At 34.0% G+C, this 25,650-nt stretch overlaps 1 protein-coding gene across 4 annotated transcripts in view; it reads right to left on the bottom strand.

Annotated features, from left to right (window-relative positions):
• COP1 (COP1 E3 ubiquitin ligase) overlaps positions 1 to 25,650 on the bottom strand; it is a 257,894-nt gene that overhangs the window by 164,863 nt on the left and 67,381 nt on the right. For 2 of the 4 annotated variants that reach the window (XM_032160914.2, XM_032160916.2), the window contains exons 7-9: positions 21,386 to 21,445; positions 19,912 to 19,988; positions 1,915 to 1,972 (exon numbers count right to left, since the gene is read on the bottom strand). In XM_032160914.2, the coding sequence (XP_032016805.1) occupies positions 1,915 to 1,972; positions 19,912 to 19,988; positions 21,386 to 21,445 (195 nt within the window). The remainder of the gene's footprint in view (positions 1 to 1,914; positions 1,973 to 19,911; positions 19,989 to 21,385; positions 21,446 to 25,650) is intronic. The other 2 variants (XM_032160918.2, XM_032160917.2) reach the window with 1 other exon arrangement.

Here is a 25,650-nt window from a genome sequence, read left to right as displayed (position 1 = left end):
CGCCTTAGCCTTCCAAGTAGCTGAAACCACAAGCACATGCCACCATGCCCAACTAATTTTTTTATTTTTTGTAGAGGCGGGGTCTCACCATGTTGCCCAGGCTATATTAGGGTAATTCTTAAAATCTGAAAATCTAGAATTTAGAAATAATATTGTATCAATATTAACTGCTTGAATTTTAAAGTTATATTGTGACTACATAAGACAATATCCTTGTTGCTAAGGAAATACATGCTGAAGTATTTAAGGGTAAAGAAACATACTCAAACAATCCAGAAATGAAATTATATGCATATATATGTAAAAGAAAGGCTGAATGAGAATGATAAAACAAATGTGATAAAATGTTAAGTGCTTAGACAATCTGGATGTAAACTATAAAGGAATTCTTTTTAGTATTTTTGTAATTTTTCTCTAAGTCAAAACTTATTTCAATATAAAGAATTAAAAAACGTGGCCAGGAGTGGTGGCTCACGCCTGTAATCCCAGCACTCTGGGAGGCCGACGTGGGCAGATCACCTGAGATCAGGAGTTTGAGACCAGCCTGGCCAACATGGTGAAACCCCCGTCTCTACTAAAAATACAAAAATTACCCAGACGTGGTGGCGCACGCCTGTAGTCCCAGCCACTCAGGAGGCTGAGGCTGGAGAATCGCTTGAACCTAGAAGGCAGAGGTTGCAGTGAGCCAAGATCACACCACTGCACTCCAGCCTGGGCGAGAGCGGGACTCCGTCTCAAAAATAAAAATAAAAAATGGCTGGGAACGCTGGCTCACGCCTGTAATCCCAGCACTTGGAGAGGCCAAGGAGGGAGGATCACGAGTTCAAGAGATGGAGACCTTCCTGGCTAACATGGTGAAACCCCATCTCTACTAAAACTACAAAAAAATTAGCTGGGCGTGGCGGCGCATGCCTGTAGTCCCGGCTACTTGGGAGGCTGAGGCAGGAGAATTGCTTGAACCCGGGAGGAGGTTGCAGTGAGCCGAGATGGTACCACTGCACTCCAGCCTGGAGACAGCGAGACTCTGTCTCAAAAAAATAAAATAAAATAAAATATAAAAATAAAAAGTTTAAAAAAGCATATTAGGCCTCAAAAATAAGCTTGACAGATACCAGTATCTCCAAGCCAAAGATGAAGAGAGTAAAGGTTAAAATACTCATACAACTAATTCAAAGAAGTCAAGCTGATTATCTATTTTACTCAAGACTGTGGTCTTTATTCCATGGAAAAGCTATAAGTTTCAATGTAATGAAGCGTAATTCAATGACAGATTTATAATTTTCATTATCTCTAAGATAAACTATGTCTTGATTATTCATAATTTTTTTCCTAAAGTATTTCCTTCCTCTCAGGTTCTGAAATTAACAGTTAAGTTTTTAAAAACTGCCAGAGATAGTGGCTTACACCTGTAATCCTACCACTCTGGGAGGGTGAGACAGACAGATCGCTTGAGTCCAGGAGTTTGAGACCAGCCTGGACAACATGGTGAAATCCCATCTAGATCTACAGTAAGTACAAAAATTAGCTGGGCATGGTGGTGTACTTCCATAGGGCCAGCTACTCGAGAGGCTGAGGTAGGAGAATTGCTTGAGCCTAGGAGGTCAAGACGACAGCATTCCAGCCTGCGTGACACAGTGTCTCAAAAAAACAAAAACAAAAAGAAAGCAAAACACTTGAGATTTGTTCCATCACAACTTGGTGAGGAAAATAAATTTAGGTTCTTATAATTGAAAAAGCAAATATTAATATTTGATTCCACCATTATGCATAAGAGCTATTCAAGTGCTAATCAACACCACTGCATTCAAAATGGTTTGTCTTTGTGACAGGACATTTTAGTAAACTAATCTATGATTTTATAACTCAGATAATTATACTCATGGTATCATTAAAGCAAACAAAGATATCGTTTACCTGAGAACTGCCACTGAAACCTGGAGGTTGGCTGTATTCTGTGGAATCAATAATACTACTGCAAAATGAAGAGAGAAAAATGTGATTTCAGTATTTACATTATTTTAACAGAAAAAGTAAATCTAAAGTATATCATATATAAGCCCAGTATTTCTAATTTCTAAGCAAAGAAAATATTTATTGCCAATCATTAGACATCAAATAGACAACCCATAAAATATCAGCAAATATTTAAGCAACTTACCACTTCAACCCACCACCTCAAACATATAAACCAAGAAATAATGTCAATAGGGGGTAATCACAAGGCAGGTGTTGATATAGATTTACTTGTTTATATTTCATTTTCAGACAGGTTAAGGTTTGGAGAACTTTAAGGAAAAGAAAATTTACACTATTGGGAAAAGAGCACAAGCATGCAATCAAAATCTATGGTTAACAGACCCTGCTATGCCATTAAAAAGCTATGTGTTCTTGGACAATTAACTTATAATCAATTACTCAAGTTTCCTCATCTGTAAAAATGAGGTGATGAAGGCTAGCTATTTATGTATTATCTACGGTCCCTCCCAGCTTCAAAATATTATAATCAAACCTCATGTGAAAAACAGAACTATCAAAAGAATAAAATAAATGGTAAAATAACAATAATCTTGTCTTTGTAACCCAAAACCAATATACTAGTTTCCTCTGCTCTGGTCAAACATAATCTGCTTTCTCCATTGGTTCTTTTTATTTGGTTATATCCTCTATACATTCTATCTAACCCTAAAAAAACCTCCAGAAGTGTAGACTATCTTTTACTTCCTCTATCTCAGCATTTCTATCTTACCATTTCATCATTCCTATCTCCCTCTCATCTTTAAATAAGCCTTACATAAAAAACTATCAACAACTGAAAATCACATGACATATACACCAACCGTATAAACTATTATTTACTTTTTGTAAGTTCTTCTTCTCTATTTCTACTATACATATGTTGAGGCCGGGCACGGTCGCTCACGCCTGTAATCCCAGCACTTTGGGAGGCCAAGACGGGCAGATCACCTGAAGTCAGGTGTTCGAGACCAGCCTGACCAACATGGTGAAACCCTTTCTCTATTAAAAGTAAAAAAATTAGCTGGGTGTGATGGCACACTCCTGTAATCCCAGCTACCTGGGAGGCTGAGGTAGGAGAATCACTTGAACTTGTGAGACGGAGGTTGCAGTGAGCCGAGATCACACCATTGCACTCCAGCTTGGGCGACAGAGCGAGACTCTGTCTCGAAAAACAAACAAACAAAAAACCCAACAAAAAAAGTTTATATTCTTTCTACCCTATAAAATTTAAGCAATTGAGATTACTAATTAGAATGGTTCTATACGCAAACATACAAAATGATTAATTACTTAGTACTGAAAGAACCTCAAAGGTTAAAGCATGGGAGGTACTCTAAGAAGTACACAGTTTGAATTTTACCCATAGAAGTGAATAATCTGACTCTGGGCAAGTGATTAATCTTATTTGAGCTCTAGCTTCTCCATCTATTAAATGATGAAGACCTATCAGAGAAGTATGAGATTTAAATAAGATAATGCATGTAAAGTTCACAGTATGATGCCAAAATATGGTAAACATTCAATAAATTTTAGTTTCTTTTATTAACAAAATTAGTAACATAAAACTTCACATTTTCAAAAATAAATCATATGAATCTGTCTACACAGCAGTCTTTTTTTTTAAGGCATAGTTAATGGGTACAAACATACAATTACATGAAAGAAATAAGTTCTAAGGTTTGACGGAAGATTAAGTTGACTATAGTTAACAACAATGTATTTATATTTCAAAATAGCTAGAAGAGGCAAGCCATGGTGGCTCATGCTTATAATCCTAGCACTTTGGGAGGCCAAGGTGGGAGGGTCACTGGAGCCTCGGAGTTCAAGACCAGCCCAGACTAAATAGTAAGACCCCATTTTCTACATATAATTAGTTGTATGTGGTGGTGCATGCCTGGGGTTCCAGCTACTCAGGAGGGTGAGGTAGGAAGATCACTTAATCTCAAGTGGTCAAGGCTGCAATGAGCTATGATCGCATCGCTGCATTCCAGCCTGGGCAAGAGAGAGGCCCTGTCTCAAACAAACAAACAAAAAAACCAAAAACAAAAACAAAATAGCCAGAAGAAATGATAAATGCTCAAGGTGATGGGATAACCCCCCAAATACTCTGACTTGATCATTACACATTCTATGCATGTAAAAAACATCACAAGTACCCCCATAAACATGTACAAGATATTATGTATCAATGAAAAAATAAAGTTAGATGAGTGCCAAAAAATGCAGCACATAAGAAACAAAAACCTTAATTGTGTTCTTAACAATTCCTATAGCAAAACTCAATTATAAAAGAGCCTTTGAAGAACTTAACCATATAAAGAATTCAAATGTTCTTGTCATGAGTTTATTTTGATAAAGTGTAACCATTACTTGCCTTTCCTATAGAGTCACACACTGGTATGAAAAGATTGCATGCTATTTTCAGTTTACTCCATCCAGAGACTAAGAGGATGGAAAGTGAGGTAATGCAATGCATTAAAAATCTCTGTCCTTCCTACTAATGAAACTCAATCCCTTAGCGTTTGTATAGTACTAATAAAATTGTGTAGTTGCATATTTATAGAACAGAACATATTTATAGAACAGAACATTTCCAGCTATGCATTTTTTTATGGATTTATGATTCAGAATTCAGTGACTATAAGCCTAAAAAATGAATGATATTGATATCTCAGTGTATACAGTGATATAATTCTACATTTCAAATATGTTAAAAATACTCATCAGTTTGTTGAAGATAAAACTAAGAATTAAAAATAGTATCTTATTAATGATTACACAATATGAAACTTATTTTCTACCAGGTCTTAATTTTATTCACTAAGAAAAAGGCATAATGCAGACTACAACAGAAAAACTTGAATAAGAAAACTCATTAATTCTGCTTAATATATATATTATACATTCACATACACACACACACACACACAAAGAATATTAGAAAGCACTGACAGGGCTGGGTCCCTCTTGACTCTGGTGTTATACTACTACTTAACTCCTGATTCATCCACAGTCACTAGATGGCAATAACAATATCAATAGTACCATTTACTGAGGGTTTACTATGCACTAACCTAAATAATTTAAACTTCACAGCTCTAATGTAGATAATACTATTATCATTCTCATTTCTCAAGTGAGAAAACTCAGGCACTGAGGATTATATATGTGGACCAAGATAACAACACTGGGAAATAGCAGAGTTATTATTCAAATGCAAGCAGTCAAGTTCCAGAGTCCACAAGAACCACCATGCTATATAAACTACCTAGGCACCTTATGTTCTCTAACTTAAGAACTGGAAAATCCTGGATTAGCCTCCACTTCGTAGACATATTTTAAAGAGACAAATGAAAAACACTAACCTATAAATATAAGACAGAATCATATATTTTTCAAATAAATGTCAATAAAATTATAAAAGTTATACTAGCTTAAGAAATCGTGGCAGGAGGATCACCTGAGGTCAGGAGTTCAAGATCAGCCTGGCCAACATGGTGAAACCCCAACTCTACAAAAAATACAAAAATGAGCTGGGCGTGATGGCAAATGCGTGTAATCCCAGCTACTGGGGAGGCTGAGGCAGGAGAATCTCTTGAACCCAGGAGGCAGAGGTTGCAGTGAGCCAAGATCATACCACTGCACTCCAGCCTGGGTGCTGGGTGACACAGCAAGACTCCATCTCCAAAAAAAAAAAAAAAAAAAGCTTAATAAAGACATCAAAAGATGTCAAGGGAAAAAAATTTCAGGGTAGTAACTAAAACTGATATAGGAGTAACACACTTTAATCAAAAGACAACGAAACAGTTCTTAATGTTCTTGCTGGTAACAATGAGAATCTTGCTAAAAAAAGTAAAAACAATGCAGCTGTTAATTTGAGGGATCAAAGAAATTCTGCTATGCAAGTAGATGTCCATATAACTATTTTCACCTAGATTATTTTCCTTCAAAAGCAAAGACATATTTCCTAACTAGAAAGTAGATTATTAAGTCAATTTCACATATGAGGTATACTAGAATGAAGAGGTAGCCAAGAGAAAACAATGGTTCACTCTTGGAAAGATAATAGGCATATTGATTTTAGACTAGCCTTTTATATTGAAAAAGAATGGCTTAAATTTAAATTATTAGTGGATACATTAGCTAAATTATAAAGAGAAATTTTAAATCAATGAGCAAAAATAAAGCACACTGAGATCATTTTAGGCTAAACATAGATGATAAATATGGAATTATGAATAAGGGAATCAAAGAGAGTCCAAAATGCCACATACTCACATAAAATTAGACTATTATCATTGATTTTTTTGCTATAAACTTTAAAGAGAGAAAAATAAACTTCTACATTTAATAAATAAACCAAATGGGGCTACAAATAAAACTTGTTCCTTTCCAGTACTCTACATACAGTTACTGAACCAGTTTCTCCAAAAGAAAACACACTAAGCAAGAAGTAACCTGAAAATAGTACATTTTTAATAATTTAATATTTTTAATATTTAATTTTAAATAGCAAATCCCATTTATTGAGCAACCAAAATTGTTGTGGCCCCAATTTTGCAGACACCTCCAGAGATACTAGAAATCATTCTTTATGTTTTTTCTTGTTTTATTCCACATACCCTTTAACATTCGACACAAGTAGTCAAATATATCACCCAAAATCTATGCGACTAATCTGTCGACAACAATAACAGCAGCAGCTAACATTTATTGAGTTCTTACTATGTGCCAGACATTATTTTCATTTCTTTAAATGTCGTTTGTTTTTTTATTTTTATGTTTTTAGAGGTACAATCTCACTCTGTCACCCAGGCTGGAGTGCAGTGACACAATTCCACAGCTGGAATACCACTTTGACAGTTGCAACTTGTACATATAAATGCAGTTCTCCTCTAGGACAGTATTTCTAAAATAGATTTCCTGATTTTGATGCAAAATCCAACTGAAAATTAAAATGAAATCTTCTCTCATTGCCTGTTTAGAAACAGACAATACTAAACTCTTCTCATGGTATCTGAATTTCAAGGACACAAATTTTGTATAAATAAATGTCAGTGATGACAATGGCTTTTTAGCAACATGTAGATTTTTGGCAATATAGTTTGGCCTTAAAAAAAAAAAAGTTTGGTCACGCCTGTAATTCCAGCACTTTGGGAGGCCAAGGCAGGCAGATCACGACGTCGGGAGATGGAGACCATCCTGGCTAACATGGTGAAACCCCGTCTCTACTAAAAATACAAAAAATTAGCTGGGCATGGTGGCGGGCACCTGTAGTCCCAGCTACTCAGGAGGCTGAGGCAGGAGAATGGCGTGAACCTGGGAGATGGAGCTTGAAATGAGCCGAGATCACACCACTGCACTCCAGCCTGGGCGACAGAGCAAGACTCTGTCTCAAAAAAAAAAAAAAAAAAAAAAAAAAGTCTGGGCTCAAAAAGATAAAAGACCTAAAATTCAAAACTCTGAAAATCAAATGCTTTTTTGCAACCTATTTAAAGGTAAAAATAAAAAACCTGGTCTGAACACATCTGACATCATGTTTTAATGCTAAAATATTAATGTGTTTGATTATGGGAAAGTCCCTCTTATTCTACCATCAGTATTATATGATACATGGCATATGTACTCTGTTACCTTTCCAAAATCGGTGAAGGCAGGAAAGGAATATGACTATACTCTGACCCAAAAGATTTCCAAAAACGTTTTGGAAACTTATATATCATATCAATTAAGGTTTACTTAAGGAATGCAAGGTTAGTTCAACAACAAAAGTACTAGGCCACAGAGTACTTATCTATGATTTCTACAGAAAAGACATGGGGCAATTTATTCTTCAAACAACAGATGCTATCACAGTGTTTCAGAACTCCAGAAAAAAATTTCCCCAGCAACTCTTGTCTTCTTTTAATTAGTACATGGTTACAAAGAGTAATAGTTACATAATGCATACAGGGACTATGGAACCTAATACTTATACTGCCTTTTAAAATGTTTATTACATAATAATTCTGAAACTGAAAAAGAAAAGCAAAAGAGCAGCTCATTTAAAAGTTTTCTTTGGCCGGGCACGGTGGCTCAAGCCTGTAATCCCAGCACTTTGGGAGGCCAAGGCGGGTGGATCACGAGGTCAGGAGATCGAGACCATCCTGGCTAACACGGTGAAACCCCGTCTCTACTAAAAATACAAAAAATTAGCTGGGCGTGTTGGCGGGTGACTGTAGTCCCGACTACTTGGGAGGCTGAGGCAGGAGAATGGCGTGAACCCAGGAGGCGGAGCTTGCAGTGAGCCGAGATCATGCCACTGCACTCCAGCCTGGGGGACAGAGCAAGACTCCGTCTCAAAATAAATAAATAAATAAAAGTTTTCTTTGTAAGAGGAGTTTCTTTAGAAACGTACTGCTAGAAGATGAAGATATAAAAAGCAAGCATGAGGGAAAATTTCTAAAAGATGGAACAGGTCTGAGTCTATTGCTTTATCACTTTTGGAAGTAAACTACTTCAGTTGGTAGAATGTCAAAAATAGACAAAAATAAGCTCAAAGGAATAAGACCAAAAAGACTGATTTGCCTCCAACAAAATAAGTGAAAGTTTCAGTTCATTACACAAAGTGGTGTATTTGACTAGTTTGTATTCTATTACTACTTTCCAACAAGTTGGAGTAGATTACAATTTATTTATAATTCACACAGAAATTTCAAATTATCAGATGATATAGTTGATACAATCCATCAGGGTTTAAAAAAACAATTATCTGAAATAACCTCAGAAGTATTCCAGAAACAATTAGAAGAAGCATTCCAAAAACATAAGGATGTGGTGAATGGGAAAAATATGATGGGACTTCGGTAGGAGAGAGAGAGCATGAACAGCAGAAATGGTAAATGATAACAGCACATGAAATTTTACATTTGTATACAGTTGTCCTTATACCTAAGCAAGTTTTACCATGTGCAGCTTTGGTTTCCCTAGGTACCCCCATTTCTGACCTCCTAGAATCAAAGTATATCTATAATAATTAAAGGGGTAAAGAGTTTCCTATGTGACTTTAAATGACTCTAACCTGAAAGGACAAAAAGCCATAAACATGAGGCTCTAATCACAGCATATAAACGGAATTAACAGGGAATGGTTGGTATATACCAATAATTTGTTTCCTTTACAGAGACTTCATTTTTAACTTTTCTGGCCCTCTCAAGCCCAGAAACTTTATCTGAGGTATTTCAAAGACATTATAGAATAATGTGTAACTTTACAGAATAGAGTAAAAGAATTAAAAATCTTTACCCCCACATTGCACAAAACATGAAATATGCAGTTATAAAATGTTTGTGTTGAATATTTGAACTTTCTCTTATAAAAAGGAAAATAAGCATGTCAGATTTAAGAATTTATTTAAAAACATGTCAGTAACACAGACTTATCACCAATTACTTAATCAATCTTCCTGTATTTTCTAAAGTAGCATCTCTACCACTCCCAAATCCCAGGCCTGCATTTGAATCTCTAAGATCTACCTCAAACCTAATCAATCAGATTTTAAAAATCTGCATTTCAAATAGGAGTCTTGGTTGACACCCATGAACACTGCAGTTTGGCTTCTTCACACCTCAGATTTCAGAATTTAAATGAACTTTAAACATCGTCATCAAGCAGTGATTTTAGATCTTTTTAATTTTTTTTAATTTTTAATGTTTCTGGGTACACAGCAGGTATATATACTTATGAGGTACATGAAATATTTTGGTACAGGCATGCAACATGTAATATCACAGCATGGAGAATGGGGGTATCCACCCCCTCAAGCATTTACCCTTGGTGTTACGAACAACCCGATTATTCTTTTTAAGTTATTTTTAAACGTACAATTAAATTATTATTGTCTATAGTCACCCTGTTATGCTATCAAATACTAGATCTTATTCATTCAAATTAATTTTTTTTTATCCATTAAACGCTCCCACCTCCCCTGCCCCCTAGCCCCGTACTACCCTTTCCCAGCTTCTGGTAACCATCTTTCTATTCTCTATCTTCACGAGTTCAATTGATTTTTAGATCCCACAAATAATGAAAACATGTGTTGTTTATCTTTCTGTTCCTAGCTTATTTCACTTAATAACTTCCAGTTCTATCTATGTTGTTGCAAATAACAGAATCTCATTCATTTCTATGGCTGAATAGTACTCCACTGAGTATGTGTACCACATTTTCTCAATTCATTCATCTGTTGATGGACACACAGGTTACTTCCAAATCTTGGCTATTGTGAACAGTGCTGCAACAAACATGGAAATGCAGATAACTCTTTCATATATGCATTTCCTTTCTTTTGGATATATACTCAGCAGTGGGATTGCTGGGTAATAGGCTACTATTTTTAATTTCTTGAGGAACCTCCAAACCATTCTCCATAGTAGTTGTACTAATTTACATTCCCACCAGCACCGTACAACGGTTCCCTTTTCTCCACATCTTCACTAGCATTTGTTACTGCCTAACTTTTGGATAAAAGCCATTTTAACTGAGGTGAGATGATATTGCATTGTAGTTGTGATTTGCATTTCTGATGACCAATGATGTTGAACACTTCTATATACACTGGTTTGCCATGTTTGTCTTCTTTTGAGAAATGTCTATTCAAATCTTTTACCCATTTTTAAATGATTATTAGATTTTTTTTCCTATAGAATTTTCTAAGCTCCTTGTATATTCTGGTTATTAATCCCTTGTCAGATGAGTAGTTTGCGAATATTTTCTCCAATTCTGTGGGTTGTCTCTTCACTTTGCTGATTGTTTCCTTTGGTGTGCAGAAGCTTTTTAACTTGATATGGTACCTTTTGTTCATTTTTGCTTTGGTTGCCTGTGATTGTGGGTTATTACTCAAAAATTTTTTGCCCACAGTTTCCCCAATGTTTTCTTGTAGTAATTTCACTGTTTGAGGCCTTTAAGTCTTTAATCCACTTTGATTTGATCTTTGCAGTAGGAATCAAGTTTCATTCTTCTGCACATAAATATCCAGTTTTCCGAGCATCATTTATTGAAGAGAGTATCTTTTCCCCAATGTATGTTCTTAGCACCTTTGTCAAAAACGAGTTCACTGTAGGTGTATGGATTTGTTTCGGGGTCCTCTATTCTGTTCCATTGGCATGTGTCTGTTTTTATGCCGGTACCATGCTGTTTTGGTTACTATAGCCATATAGTATAATGTAAAATCAGGTAATACGATTCCTCTATTTTTGTTCTTTTTGCTCAGGACAGCTTTGGCTCTTCTGGGTCTTTTGTGATTCCATATAAATTTTAGGATATTTTTCTATTTCTGTGAAGAATGTCATCGGTGTTTTGATAGTGATTGCAATGTATCTGTAGATTGCTTGGGTGGTATGGACATTTTAACAATATTGATTCTTCCAATCCATTAACATGGCATATCTTTCCAGTTTTTTGTGTCTTCTTCAATTTCTTTCATCAGTGCTTTATAGTTTTCATTACAGATATCTTTCACTTCTTTAGTTAATTCCTAAGTAATTTTATTTGTGGCTTTATAAATAAGAATATCTTTTTATTCTTTTTCACAATGTTCACTGCTGGCATGTAAACATGCTACTGATTTTTTGTATGTTGACTTTCTATCCTGCAACTTCGCTGAATCTGTATCATTTCGTTCTAATAGTTTTTTGGTGGAGTCTATAGGTTTTTCCAAATATAAGATCATATCATCTGTAAACAGGGATAATTTGACTTCTTCCTTTCCAATCTGGATGCTCTTTATTTCTTTCTTTTGTCTGACTGCTCTAGCTAGGATTTTTAGTACTATGTTGAGTAACAATGGTGAAAGTGGGCATCCTTGTTGAGTTCCAGATCTAAGAGGAAAGGTTTCACTTTTTCACCATTTAGTGTGACTACCTGTAGGTTTGTCATATATGGCTTTTATTATGTTGAAGTGTGTTCCTTCTATAACTAGTTTATTGAAGGTTTTTATCATGAAGGAACGTTGAACTTCATCAACCTCACTTCTTTTTTCTTTTCTTTTTTTTGAGATGGAGTCTCGCTCTGTCACCAGGCTGGAGTGCAGTGGCGCAATCTCAGCTCTGCAACCTCTGCCTCCCAGGTTCAAGCGATTCTCCTGCCTCAGCCTCCCGAGTAGCTGGGAATGCAGGTGTGCGCCACCACGCCCAGCTTTTTGTATTTTTAGTAGAGACGAGGTTTCACCATGTTGGCCAGGATGGTCTCAATCTCTTGACCTCGTGATCCACCAGCCTCGGCCTCCCAAAGTGCTGGGATTACAGGCATGAGCCACTGTGCCTGGCTATCAACATCACTTTTTAAGTATCAACTGAAATGATCATATGATTTTTATCTTTCATTCTGTTGATGATTTTAGTTCTTAACAAGAACCCAAGGATATTTTAGAGAAATCCTGAAATGCCTACTAATTAATCATAACTACTACAGTTTTTGGAACAGTTTGATAATTTTAAATTATTGGAATCAAAAAGTCTATTTACACCAAAATTTAAAGAGAATAATCAATTCACTCACATATGTTATTTTTCCTCCTAAGAATATGTAACCATGAGAACAGGGTTCTAGGGTCTGTCATATTCACAAATAAATCCCAGTGTCTGACAGTGTTTTTTAAATTTTTATCTTTAATTGACATAATAATTGTGAATATTTATGAGGTATAAAATATTTTGATCCTTGCACACATTGTGAAATGATCAGAGTACAGCACATCCACCACCTCAAATATTTCTTGTGAGAACATTTAAAATCCTCTCTTTTGCTATTTTAAAATATACAATTCATTATTATTAATTATAACCACCTTGTTGCACAACAGAACACCAGAATTGATTCTTCCTGTCTAACTATAACTTTGTACTCACTGACCAACTTCTCCCCTCTCCCCATCCACCTCTAATCTCTGTTAACCACCATACTATGCTCTACTTGTATGAGTTTAACTTTTTTAGATTCCACATGTAAGCAAGATCATACAGTATCTGTCTTTCTGTGCCTGTCTTATTTCACTTAACATAATGTCATCTAGGTTCATCTGTGTTGGTGCAAATGACAACTTCCTGGGTATTTTTTAAGGTGGAATAGTATTCTAGTGTGTGTGTGTTTGTGTGTGTGTGTGTGTGTGTCTATATATATGTATGTGTATATATGTGTGTGTGTATATATATACATACAATATATGTTTTAAATCCATTCATCCATTTAGATAAATACTTAGGTTGTTTGCATGGCTACTGTGAATAATGGGACAAAGACGGGACTTTTTTCATAGTGATTTTATTTCCTTTGAGAATATTCCCAGTCATGGGATTGCAGGATCGTATGGTAGTTCTATTTTTAGTTTTTTGAGGAACCTCCATAATGTCTTCCAATGTAGCTGTACTAATTACAATACCACCAACAGTTTATAAGAGCTCCCTTTTCTCCACATCCTCATCAACACTTGTTTTATCTTTCTGATAATGGCCAATCTAAGAAATGTGAGATGATGTGCATTAATTTGCATTTCTCTGATGATTAGAGATGTTGAGCCTGTTTTTCTATATCTGTTGGCCATTTCTATGTCTTCTTTTGAGAAATACCTGTTCAAGTCCTTTACTCATTTTAAAAATAGGGTTGTTTCATTGAGTATTTGCATATTTTGTTCCTTGTATATTTTGCACATTAGCACCTAATCCAATATATGATTTACAAATATTTTCTCTCAATAATTGGGTTGTAATACAGTGTTTTATACATGCCTGGTCTACCTCAAATACTGGCTGAATGACTGAAAATAAATTCTTCAAATACTCTAAAGAAAATTACAGTTTCAAGAAAGGTTTTCAGAACTTACTGAATTTCTATTCTCTATCAATTTTAATGAGAAATTACAGGTGTACGAAGGATATCCCCTACATTATTGCTATGGAAGTTTGTTTCCTGTGTTTTGTGTTTGTTTTTGTTTTAGTTCACAATCAAGATTCCTTAAGATTCTTCAATTATTTTACTGACTTTGGCATCAAGTTCAACTCCTTGGCATGGTTTAGGGTCAGAATTAAGGCAAGTAACCTTTAGTACTCACAACAATAAAACAATCAAATGGTTTCACTACTCCCACATAAAAGTAAGCTTCATTAAAATACAGCAAAACACCATGTATGTTCAAAACTCTCCAATGTAAGTGTAGCTGAGATTTCTTAAAATCTGTCTGTAATCACCTAACCTTCAAGATTTGAGAAAAAGTATTAAATTGTGTACAGATAATTTCCTGTATTGTCATAATCTTCCCCTTAAATAAGGATTAGTTCAACTTGATCATAAAAACATTTCATTTCCTGCATTAAAAAAATATTTCCAAATAAAATAAAGTTGTTGAACCAATAATAATTGCCAAAAAGTACTAAGAACTTAAGCATTAATATGTGAAGCTGCAGACATTGACAATGCATTGGTCATGGGTAATAATCCAGCCAAAGTCTCACTATGCAAAAATAGGCAAGATGGCTCACTTTTCATCTACTATACTATAGAGTCATCCCTGTCCTCCATATCCCTCCCAAGCATATATTCTTTCAATGACCAGAGATTAGTGTAATTGCATAGAATGACATGGGTAAACTAGAGGAATTTCTTAGTATAGTCCAGAAGCTATTATGCAGTATCGTTTCTTAAATATCATTAATTTATTCAAATTATAAAATATTCAAATTCACTAGATCACTATCCTACAGATATATTTTTAATGTTAAATACTCCTAGCCTCCATAAAATGATTCCTTGTTTTTTCCTATTGTCCCTATACTTTGATTCATCTGGAACTTTGTCAAAATTATAGAAATACAAATAAAAGGTATGTCTCAAAAATGTCTGATAGCATAAATAAAATCAAGTGTCTTATATAAAAGTCTTACCTATATATTTTATTCATAAATCTCCTCCTTCCTCTAGCACAGAAAATAGGCAATTCAGAATTCAAACTAATGCATGTCTGCATGACAATTATTTTAAAAAATGGATTAAACTTTCAATCAACAGCAATCTCTTATCGGTAAAAGCATTTTAAAGATGAGAGATTGTAGATCAAAAATTTTTATTTAGTACTTGTATTTTGTACTACATTTATTTACTATCTTAGAAAAACATGACTTATTAGGCAAATTTAACTCCAGCAACTATCTGGATCTTATAAAGCATACCCAGCTGAAGGAGATAGAGAAGCTTCAACTAATACATCATTTTTCAAACTAAGTTATCTGATGTTCTGAACACACAGAAGAGACTAATATCTCACCATTCCAAAATTCCTTAGTTTAAAGACAAAGAATAAAGCAATCATGAGATAACTATTTCTAAGACAGAAATCACATCAATAAGATACACTTAGAAATTTAAAAGCAAAGTTACTGCAATGGCTTTGATGAGGATTTAAAATCTAACGAATAGTATGCCAATGTTCCTCATCACACTAGATTTACAGCTAACCACAAAAGGGTAAGACTAGGTTCATACTAAGCTAATGGCTTCATAGGCTTAATAATAAGTTATTTAGCTCTGCTTCCTATTCAATAACACATAATATTAAATTAAATAATATTTAAAGAGCCTAAAATCCACATTTGTTAATCCATATAGAGTCCACCCAGTTTACTGCTCTCAAAAATTCAGAGATAATCAAACCTGGTCTAAGTATATTTTAATATAAAAAAATCAGCATTGTCCTATTTGCCAGGAAGAGAACCTAACAAAAATGTTTTGCTTTATTATTTAAATAAAGTCTGAGCTAAAAAGTTAAAAAATGTCTAAAATATTAATAATACTCTAGAAGGGCAGATAGGATATATATCCTCATAATCACCCTCCCATACAAAAGAACCAATTCCTCTTGACAATAAGTAAAAGAGACTATGCTTGCCTACCAATCTCTAATTTATTCATTATTTGACACACACAACTATGCAACAATAAAATGTAAACTATGGTTTATACTGAGAATTGTGAAGACTTTCTTCCTTAGAATTTAAAACAGATTAAAAAGGTTCTAAGTATAGCAGTCATTGGTTTGACTGATTCTATGGAAAGTTTGAAATGGATGAAAGCTTAAAAGGTTAAAAAATTCAACTGATTTTTTTTTTTTTTTAAATACCTCACCTCAACGAAGCATGGCTGATAGCTTTTATAGCAAGATTAAAATAATTAACTTATTAAGTATACTACATGCGATGCTTTAACAAATTCACAAACTGTGAAAATTAAATGACATTCTAGGTTAGGTATATATTTACTCAAAACCTTGTATTTAAGTCTCTATTATATATAAATACATAAAAACGTGGAAGTATAAGAAAAAAACAATACTCACAGGATTACCGTACAGCATGGAAAACATGTATTTTTTCCAAAGTAATACATATTATAGAAACAGGATCAAAATAAGTAGAAATCTTTACAAAACAAAACAAGTGGTTAATTCTATCTCCTGCTTCCTTTTCCCTTCCCCTAATTTTTTAGGGAAAGGGCATCTGAAAAAATAATAGAAAGACCTCACCCTAGGTTTGGGGGTCTTTGGGGATAGTTACTTAACAGCTGAATCCAGGAGAAGTTTCTAGGCAAAAGGAACAGTGTAAGCAAAGATACCTTAACATTCTGCTTTGAGAGTTACATACAATTTTAAAGCATAAAAACAGTAGGCTGGGGCTAAATAATTACGGAAGCTTATGCAAAGAGATGGATCTAAACCAATGTACATGATAGGCAGCTACTGAAAAATTTTAAGCAGGAAAGAAACATCACATTTCTGGCAATAACACATAAGAGGATAGGTTAAAAGATTATTGCTAGATGAGGTGATGCTAAGGATCTAAACAAGGCAGAAGCAGTAAAATAGGATATAACAATTACAGCTAATCAAAGTAGGTAGAATATAAAGTTCTGTGGGGGGCTGGGAAAGGGAGAGAATACCATTATCTGGCTTCTGCTTTTCTTTTTCATTTAAATACATAATCTAAACATAAACCCAGAATCTATGTAAAGGATTCAGTGACCTGACATATAATAAAGATACTCATTATAGAAAACTAACAAATCTAGTAAAGAGCTTTTGTAAAGTAAGCCTGCTTAAAAGAGAGATCAAAACTTTTTAGTTAGGAATAAGAACAACAACTGTCTGGCATTTAAATAATAAAGCTAATAATTCTGAAAGAAAAAAGATTAGTAAAATTGCAACTACATGCTATTGCTTAAAGAAAAAATCAAATATTAATAGTATTATAAAAGATAACATTTGTCTCAGCATGTCTGATTTTAAATCGTAATCTTAAGGATCATTTTCACTCAAGAGTATTTAAGGGCTACATCATTTTTCCCAAGTGCCTCTCTCAATCCTTGAGTGATATTCAAATCACTTGTTTACAGAAAATATCAAAACACTCTTGAAGAAAATACTGTTTGCCTATTTTCCCTTCTTGAACTGTTAACCCATATAACTCTGCTAGAATCTAATTTAATGACAGCTTTGCAAGCAATTTTAGCAATTCCCCAACAATATTTTCATAAACTTCATGAAATCTAGTATGTTTTACAAGATCTGCTGCTTTATTTTACAATACAACCACTCTTACCTCTTCCATCAATAAAATGCTAATGCAAACCAACATCTCCTCTCTTCTGGACTGCTACAATGCTTCCTAACTTTTCTCCCCAGCTTCCAATGTCAGGTGGTTGAGAGGGACACATCTTCTCTGTCCTCCACACAGGGATCCAAATAAACATTTTAAAATCTAAATTAGATCCTGCTCAACACTATCCCATAACTTACCATCATAATTAGTCTTTACTTGATTAATGTGTCAACTTAAATGTCACCTCCTTGGAGAAGCCTGGCTATGAAAACTAAAACAGAATGCTCTTGCAAACCCCTAGCATGCCTAACTATTCTTCCTAAGGTAGTGCAGTCATGCATCACTCAATGACAGGGATACAGTCTGAGAAATGTGTCATTAGGCAGTTTTGTCATTATGTGATCATAGAGTATACTTACACAAACCAAGATGGGGGTGTGTGTGTATGTGTGTGTGTATACACACACACACACATATACATATATACATATATATGCATATATATGTACATATATATACTATATGTATACATATATATACTATATGTATACATATATATGTGAAAAACCAATGTCCCAGCACCATTACTGAATATCAGTCATTTCCCCTACTTGATCTGCAATGCCAATATCAAGTGTCATATATTAGCTCTCTTTATGTGCTCTATTATTTTCTTATGAGATCACCGTCATATATGCAGTCCGTCACTGACTGAAACATCATTATGCAGTGCATGACTGTATTGTATGTTATATACTACTACTATGCTACACATTGGCCCTTTTAGTATCTCCCCCAACCTCCATACATACATCCCAAAATGTAAGCTCCAAAGGGACAGGGACTTTGTCAGCTAGATCCAACACCTAGAATAGTCCCTAGCACATCAGCGGCATTCAATAAACAGAGCAATTAAGGAAATGCACTATACTGTCACAAGTTCATAAAATCCAACAATCAATGGGAGACTGAGTAACAAAGATCTGGAAACAATATATACAAAAAAAATTTGCTACTGTTAAACGAAGAGGAATAAGACAATGGGAATGAATCATTATTAGTGAACTTTTTGTGATGTGACAACTTTTTCTTCCTTGTATGTACTTACACAGTAAGTATTCCACTGACAAAGATCCTGTGCATATCAGAACTGAATTCAAGGCTTAAAGATAACAATATACACAGACCAAGTCATTCTCAAATGTTTCAAAGAAAGTAAAATATAGAAGAAAATCGGCTGCATTACACAGCTAAAATAACACCAGAATTAACGAACTCACAAGGATTCTCCATACTATAATCGGAAAAATGCCAAACCTCTGAATTCTCCTCAACTAGAACATCCCTGCACCCTTTCTGCACATGATGTACCGAACTAGATCCATAATAGCTTTCCTGAAGTGATAAAGTTCCTGAAGGTTATTATAATCCACCATAGTAGAACTGGACTTCCTGATAGTCCACATTACCCTAAAACTATTTGTCTGATAAGATTCCATTAAATTGTTATCCTAAACAGAGAGGGGATTTAACAAATCAAAAACAAATGATTTCATGTAAAACTGTTCTTAGTTTGAACATTTCAAGCATAAAAATTCAAAACTCAAGATTGAGATAGTATATATTTCATGAAGTAGAATTTTAGAGCTAAAAGGGAAACACACACATTCACCATGTTTTACAAATACCTACTACTAAATGAAGCCAGGCATTATTCTAAAATCTTGGGAAATGGTCATGATAAATATAACCCTATTCTAATATCACATATAGAAGAATTAAATTAATAACAAGGAGTTATAAGAAAATACCAAGGAAATCTAAACTAACAGATCTGTCTATTGCCCTTATTTTAAATGTGGGAAAAATGATCTGTCCAATAAAATTTAACAAGTTAGGGGGAGAAGTCCAAGGTTTTATTTTATCACATTTTTCCCTAATATTACCACTTCATGTTCTCAAATTTAGATTTTTTAATATCATCTGACTTTAATTCACAAGATAATTTAAAGCTATCATTACTTTAAGAAATTCATCAAACTTTTAATCCAACTGTGAATTCATAACATTATAGTATTCTACTTGCTAACTCTTCCTGGCATGAAATTCAACGCATTAAGGAAACAGATGGGCCATATGAATCTCATTTCTAGATCATGACCAAAGTAATTTCTCAGGGGTTTCATACACTGCATGGAAAAGTCTCCTAAAGGACTAGACCATATGCACACTTTGTAATATGAATTCTAATCAATTGCAAGTGTGAAGCTCGTACCTGTGTGATGGAGAAGGAGCTTCAAATTGAGGCACTGTGCTATCCTCACTGACAGGAGAGTATAAGCCACTCATTTCCTGAAAATAAAATTATTTGAATTATAGTAGATATTTCAAATAGAAGATATATAAATCAAAAAGAGGCATGATATATTCCTTTCTATTCCCAGGTTTTCATCAGTCCCTGTTTGTCTCAACATCAAATTTCTGAAGGCTTCCTCTCCACAGAATACAAAAGCAAGGACATGTGAAAAGAGACAAGCCTTTTCTATGGTACACAATCTTAAAGAACTATAAATTGTTTACTAAATATTGTTCATCATTAATGAAGCCACCAAATGCAGAAAAAGATAAATGTAAATATAAATATTTTAAATGACACATACATTATACTATGTGAATAGTGAACTAGCATATCATTAATTCAGGTGATAATCTATTGATAAATGTTAAGATAAATATGACAGTAAGATAACTGGATCATTAGGTTCAACTCTTGAACATAAAAACACAAAAAACACCCAGAATGTCAGTCTCTGCTTTATATATATTCTTCACCAATATTAAGATTGAAATATTAGCTTTGTTTAATAATGACTTAAACTCTAATTTTTGATCAGTAATCCAGAGGAATAGGCCTAATCAACCATTATATAAATTTTATCTCTCACACTGACAACCTAGCTTCCTTTTTTATGTACTAACTTTGATTAATGAAAAAATAGCAAATTTTAAAATGCCACTAAAGATGCATAATCAGGTAGAATTGTTTCTGGTAATCCAACCTCAGCTCAATCATACAGTCAAGTAAGTGACATAAATGTGTAACAACTTAAGAATGCCACAGAGGATACTGAACATCCACTAAATATTAAATCCGTTAATCTTAAACATGTTCTACGTATCAGCAAAAGAAAACTATAACACACATAAATAATTAAAAACACAAACTAAATTAATAAATACAGCCAAAGGCAAAAACTTCAAATCACAATACCCTATAAGACCCCCAAGGATCCTCCCATAAATTTCCTTAGGTAAACTATATTAAACTGTAAATTCCCAGATTATTGGTAATGTATTCTTATATTTCTCTTTTGATTAACCTTAACTCCTAGAAATGCGCAGAGTAGGTATGTGAAGGTTATTAATAAAAAAAAGCATTTTAGTGGTAATAATTGACAGTTTTAAGTTATGATGGCACTCCAAGAAAACTGAGTGATTTTTTTTGTCAGTCTAATCGAGAAAAATTATGGCAATAAAACATTGTAAAACAAATTTAGACTATATTTTATCATCAAGTGTACAGAATGTTTTTTTCTACAAAAATTCATTCTCAATTAAAATGAAAGTAACAGCTGTTACTTTCTTCCTAAGACTAATCCCATAAACTTAACACAGCAACTTAATGGAAAGGTGACAATTTCATGAAATTGAAAAATTGCTAAGGATGTGAGAAATTCTTGATTCCTTACTTCCACTCTCTTAATATCCTCTTCCAAAACACTTAGCTCCTTCTGGATCTGTTCCAGTTGCTGCAGATTAAATAGAGAGAGAGAGACAAAAAAAAAAAAGCCTAAGCCAAACCAAAATGGCATCATAAAATAAATTTACATTAGGAAAATAATTTCTATCAAACTTGGCACTAATGGCAAATTAACAGGAGGGATAACCATCAACAAAATATAGCTAGAAGTTCCCATTTTTTAATGCAGAGGTAGAGAATTATGTGAAAACACAATGTTGTACTTCTTTAATACAACAGTTTGATTTTACAATAAAAGTATGAGAGATGAATGACAGTGACTTAAAAAATACAAGATAGCTAAAGAACTTTCACATTACCTCATTTAGTTGCTAAACAGAAAAATTCAGCATGTCAGTTGTTAATCACACCTTTTTTTTTTTTTTTTTTTTTTTTAATAGACATAGGTTTCACTATGTTGCCCAGGCTGGTCTCCAACTTTTGAGGTCAAGCAATCTGCCCGCCTCAGCCTCCCAAAGTGCTGGTATTACAGGCGTGAGCCACTGCACCAGAACTTTAATCACACTTTATAAACAAAGATTAGTCTGACAGAGGTTAAATCCCCTCACCCAAAAGCAACCACAAGTCAGTATCTTAACACTTCCTTCTTAAGGGTTTTAAAAACATATTTCAGTTAGTATTTTATCTTTTATATCTTGCCTATTAAACCATAATAATTTTCCATGCCACTGAAATGCAAACATTGTAACTGTTGAATAACACTTAATATATTGAACCATTCCCTTTCTCATTAGAGATTTAAGTTGCCTGCAAACTATCATATATAATTCTGGAACATATTGTTCTTTCAGATTTCATTTCATTTTCAGATTCTATTAAAAGGTTACTTCAGATTTTATTGAGAGTATTAAAAATGAAAGTATTCAATCAAAAGAAAACTGCTTTCCAGAAACACCATACCAATTTAAATTTCTATCACCAGTATGTGGTTGTCTTACTCTAACCTGGATATATTGAACAAATTTATAAATGTAAAATATTAACAACTAATACTTATATATTACTGATTGCCAGATGTGAAAATGAAGCACAGAAAGGTTAAATGATTTGTCCAAAATCATTCCGTAAGTGGCAGAACTGGAATTCAAATTAAGGGAGGCTTCTTGTTCCAGAATTCATGCTTTTAACTACTATTCTTTACTACCTATTGAAAACAGTACCTTATTATTAACTCATTTCTTTAATAACTGATAAGGGCGAACAGGGTTTTTTATAGACTTATTAGCATTAGTATCTTCTGTGGCAATACAGACAAAGTTGGTAATATAATTAATAACTTATTCATTCAAATATTTACCAATTCTAGGCACCTTCCTAAGTACTGAGAAGAACAACTGCAGCCCTTACCCTGAGTTCAGTCTAGGGGAGATGGCAAATAATAAAGCCAATAGTTGAAATATCATAGCAAGCATTATGATGATGGTATACAACGTATTAAGGGAATATAGACCACATCTAATGTAGAGCTGGTGGGGTAAGAAGAGGACTAGATAACTAAAATTTGATTGAAAATTAAATCAGAGGCTGAGCCTTAAAGGACTAACAGAATTCTGCCAAATGGAAAACAGTGAGGCATGACAGAAGAAGCAGAGTAAATAATAACATATGCGAAGGTACAAAAGCTATGAGAAAGGTAAATAATAAATCTGAAAGTAAGGCAATAAATAAAACTACTTAACATCAATCAGTATAGTCAGAAAAGATAAAAACAAAGCTGAAATGGTAGAAAACACCAATGTTAAAGAGATGGGCAAAGGAAGAAGCAGCATTAACAATCAAGGGCAAAGTCGCAGCCAGAAAACCAGGGGAAATGACAGTACTATTGGAGAAATCAAGGGTTAAAAGAGTGATTAGCATTTTCAAAAGCTTTCAACTCATCTACCTACTTTAATAAACTTCCTGCTGCCTTAAAATATGTCACACAATGCCACCTTAACTGAAACCCTGCTCACTCTTAAAGACACTGTCTGTCCTGAAACTCTTTCAAATAACGGCTGCTAAATTGATACTGCTCAATTGATAAAGTCTATAAAGCCCCAGAGTTTACAGGACTTATTAATAGATAGGAACTCACTATTTCTACTCCATTCCATGGCCACTTCCAACAATTAGTCTTCCACCCTAAAATCAGTTTTCCACCATAACATAAAAACCACTCTGTCTAGCTCACACCAAGCAGCCAAATCCCTGTCCACCCACTTTAGCCATCTATAAACATCCTAGTTATTCTCCACCATCATTGAAGCCTTTGGGTTCATGGACCTTTTCAACTCCAGCATCCAGTGCGGCTGACCTCTAATTCAGCAAAACACTCCCATGGTAATCTCTTAAACATTTTCACTTAACTACCTTAAAATGTTCCACTCTTGAAATTTTTATTTAAACAAACGCTTTACTATAAAAGGTCTTTAGAATAATTGCTTTAAAAAATACATTTAAAAAGAAGAATGAGTATCTGACAAAGGTCTAATATCCAGAATCTACAAGGAACGTAAATAAATGAAAAACAAAAAACAACCCCATTAAAAAATGGGCATAGAAATAAACAGACAATTCCCAAAAGGCAACATACAAGTGGCCATCACACATAAAAAATGCTCAACATCACTAATCATTAGATAAATGTTAATAAAAACCAAAATGAGATACCATCTCACACCAGTCAGAATAGCAATTATTGAAAAGTGAAAAAACAAAAATAAAAAAACAAAAAACAAACAAAAAAAAAGAGATGCTGGTGAGGCTGCAGAGAAAAAGGAATGTTTATACACTGCTGGTGGGAATGTAAATTAGTTCAGCCACTGTGGAGACCAGAGTTTGGAGATTTCTCAAAGAGCTTAAAAGAGAACTACTATTCGACCCAGTAATTCCATTATTGAGTATATATCCAAAAGAAAATAAATCATTCTCCCCAAAAGACAAGTGTATTTGCCTGTTCATCATAGCTCTATTCATCACAGCAAAGATTCATCAATGCCCATCATTGCCCATCAATGGTGGGCTCAATAAAGATGTGATACACAGACACTATGGAATACTATATAGCCATAAAAAAGAACGAATCATGTCCTTTGCAGCAACATGGATGGAGCTGGAAGCCATCATCCTAAGTGAATTAATGAAGTAAGAGAAAACCAAATACCACATGTTCTCACTTGTAAGTGGGAGTTAAACATTGGGTACTCATAAAGATGGTTACAACAGACACTGGGAACTACTGGGGTGGAGAAAGGGAGAAAGGGTTGAAGAACTAACTGCTGAGTACTATGCTCACATTTCTGAGTGACGGGGTTAATCGTACCCCAAATTTTAGCATCACACCATATATCTACATAAGACACCTGTACATGTACTCTCTGAATTGAAAAGTTGAAATTATATTTAAAAAGAAAGTAAATATCTATAATATCAATAGCCAAAGATAGCCAATATTACTTGTATGATATATAATAATTGAAATCAAATTAATTTTTATTCTGCTTTTGAACTTGAAATTCCAGAAAAATTTCCAATGTCACCTGAAATCTCAAAATATTAAACTCTAATGTCTTCTCTGAAAATGTTCCATCTCCTAATACCTCAAAGCTTTTACTCGATAATATACCTATTGTTATATGTGAAGGCTTCTATATATAAGGTGAACCTCATAAAACTGCCAATAATAAAACAATTTTTACTTCAAAAACAGCACTTTCATAGGGTTCAACTTAAAAATCAAATAACGAAGGCATGGTGTTGTCCTGACGGATATACAGATAGAATGCAAAACAAAATGATATAACCTATCCATAAGAAAGTCTGACAAGGTATCGGGCGAGAAATATTAAAAAAAAAAAAGTCTGGAAGACTGAAAACTGTTGAGAGAGCACATATTAAATTTGAGGTGTTTCCATTTTAAGATGAGAATCCTGAAGGGATTTGGAGCTGTAAATTATAAGGGCATCAGTGCAAGACATTTTAGTACTAGTAAATAGAAAAATGATGAAGGACAACCATTTCACAGACGTGCAAAGAAGAAATGGGCTAAATTCACTCTGTAAACATCATAACCCCAGAAAGGAGAACCTAGAAGAAAAGCCTGAATATGAGTCCAAGAATATTTTAAAGATATATGAAGAAAAGTTCAAGAAGCTGAACTGCTATTATCTAAAGGAAAATCAATCACAAATTAGGAATGATAATAAACTCCTAGAT

Source organism: Hylobates moloch, unplaced genomic scaffold (genome assembly GCF_009828535.3).
Source record: "Hylobates moloch isolate HMO894 unplaced genomic scaffold, HMol_V3 SCAFFOLD_8, whole genome shotgun sequence".
NCBI lineage: Eukaryota > Metazoa > Chordata > Mammalia > Primates > Hylobatidae > Hylobates > Hylobates moloch.
Note: the sequence above shows the minus strand (reverse complement) of the source record. Positions and strands in the feature narration are given on the sequence as shown.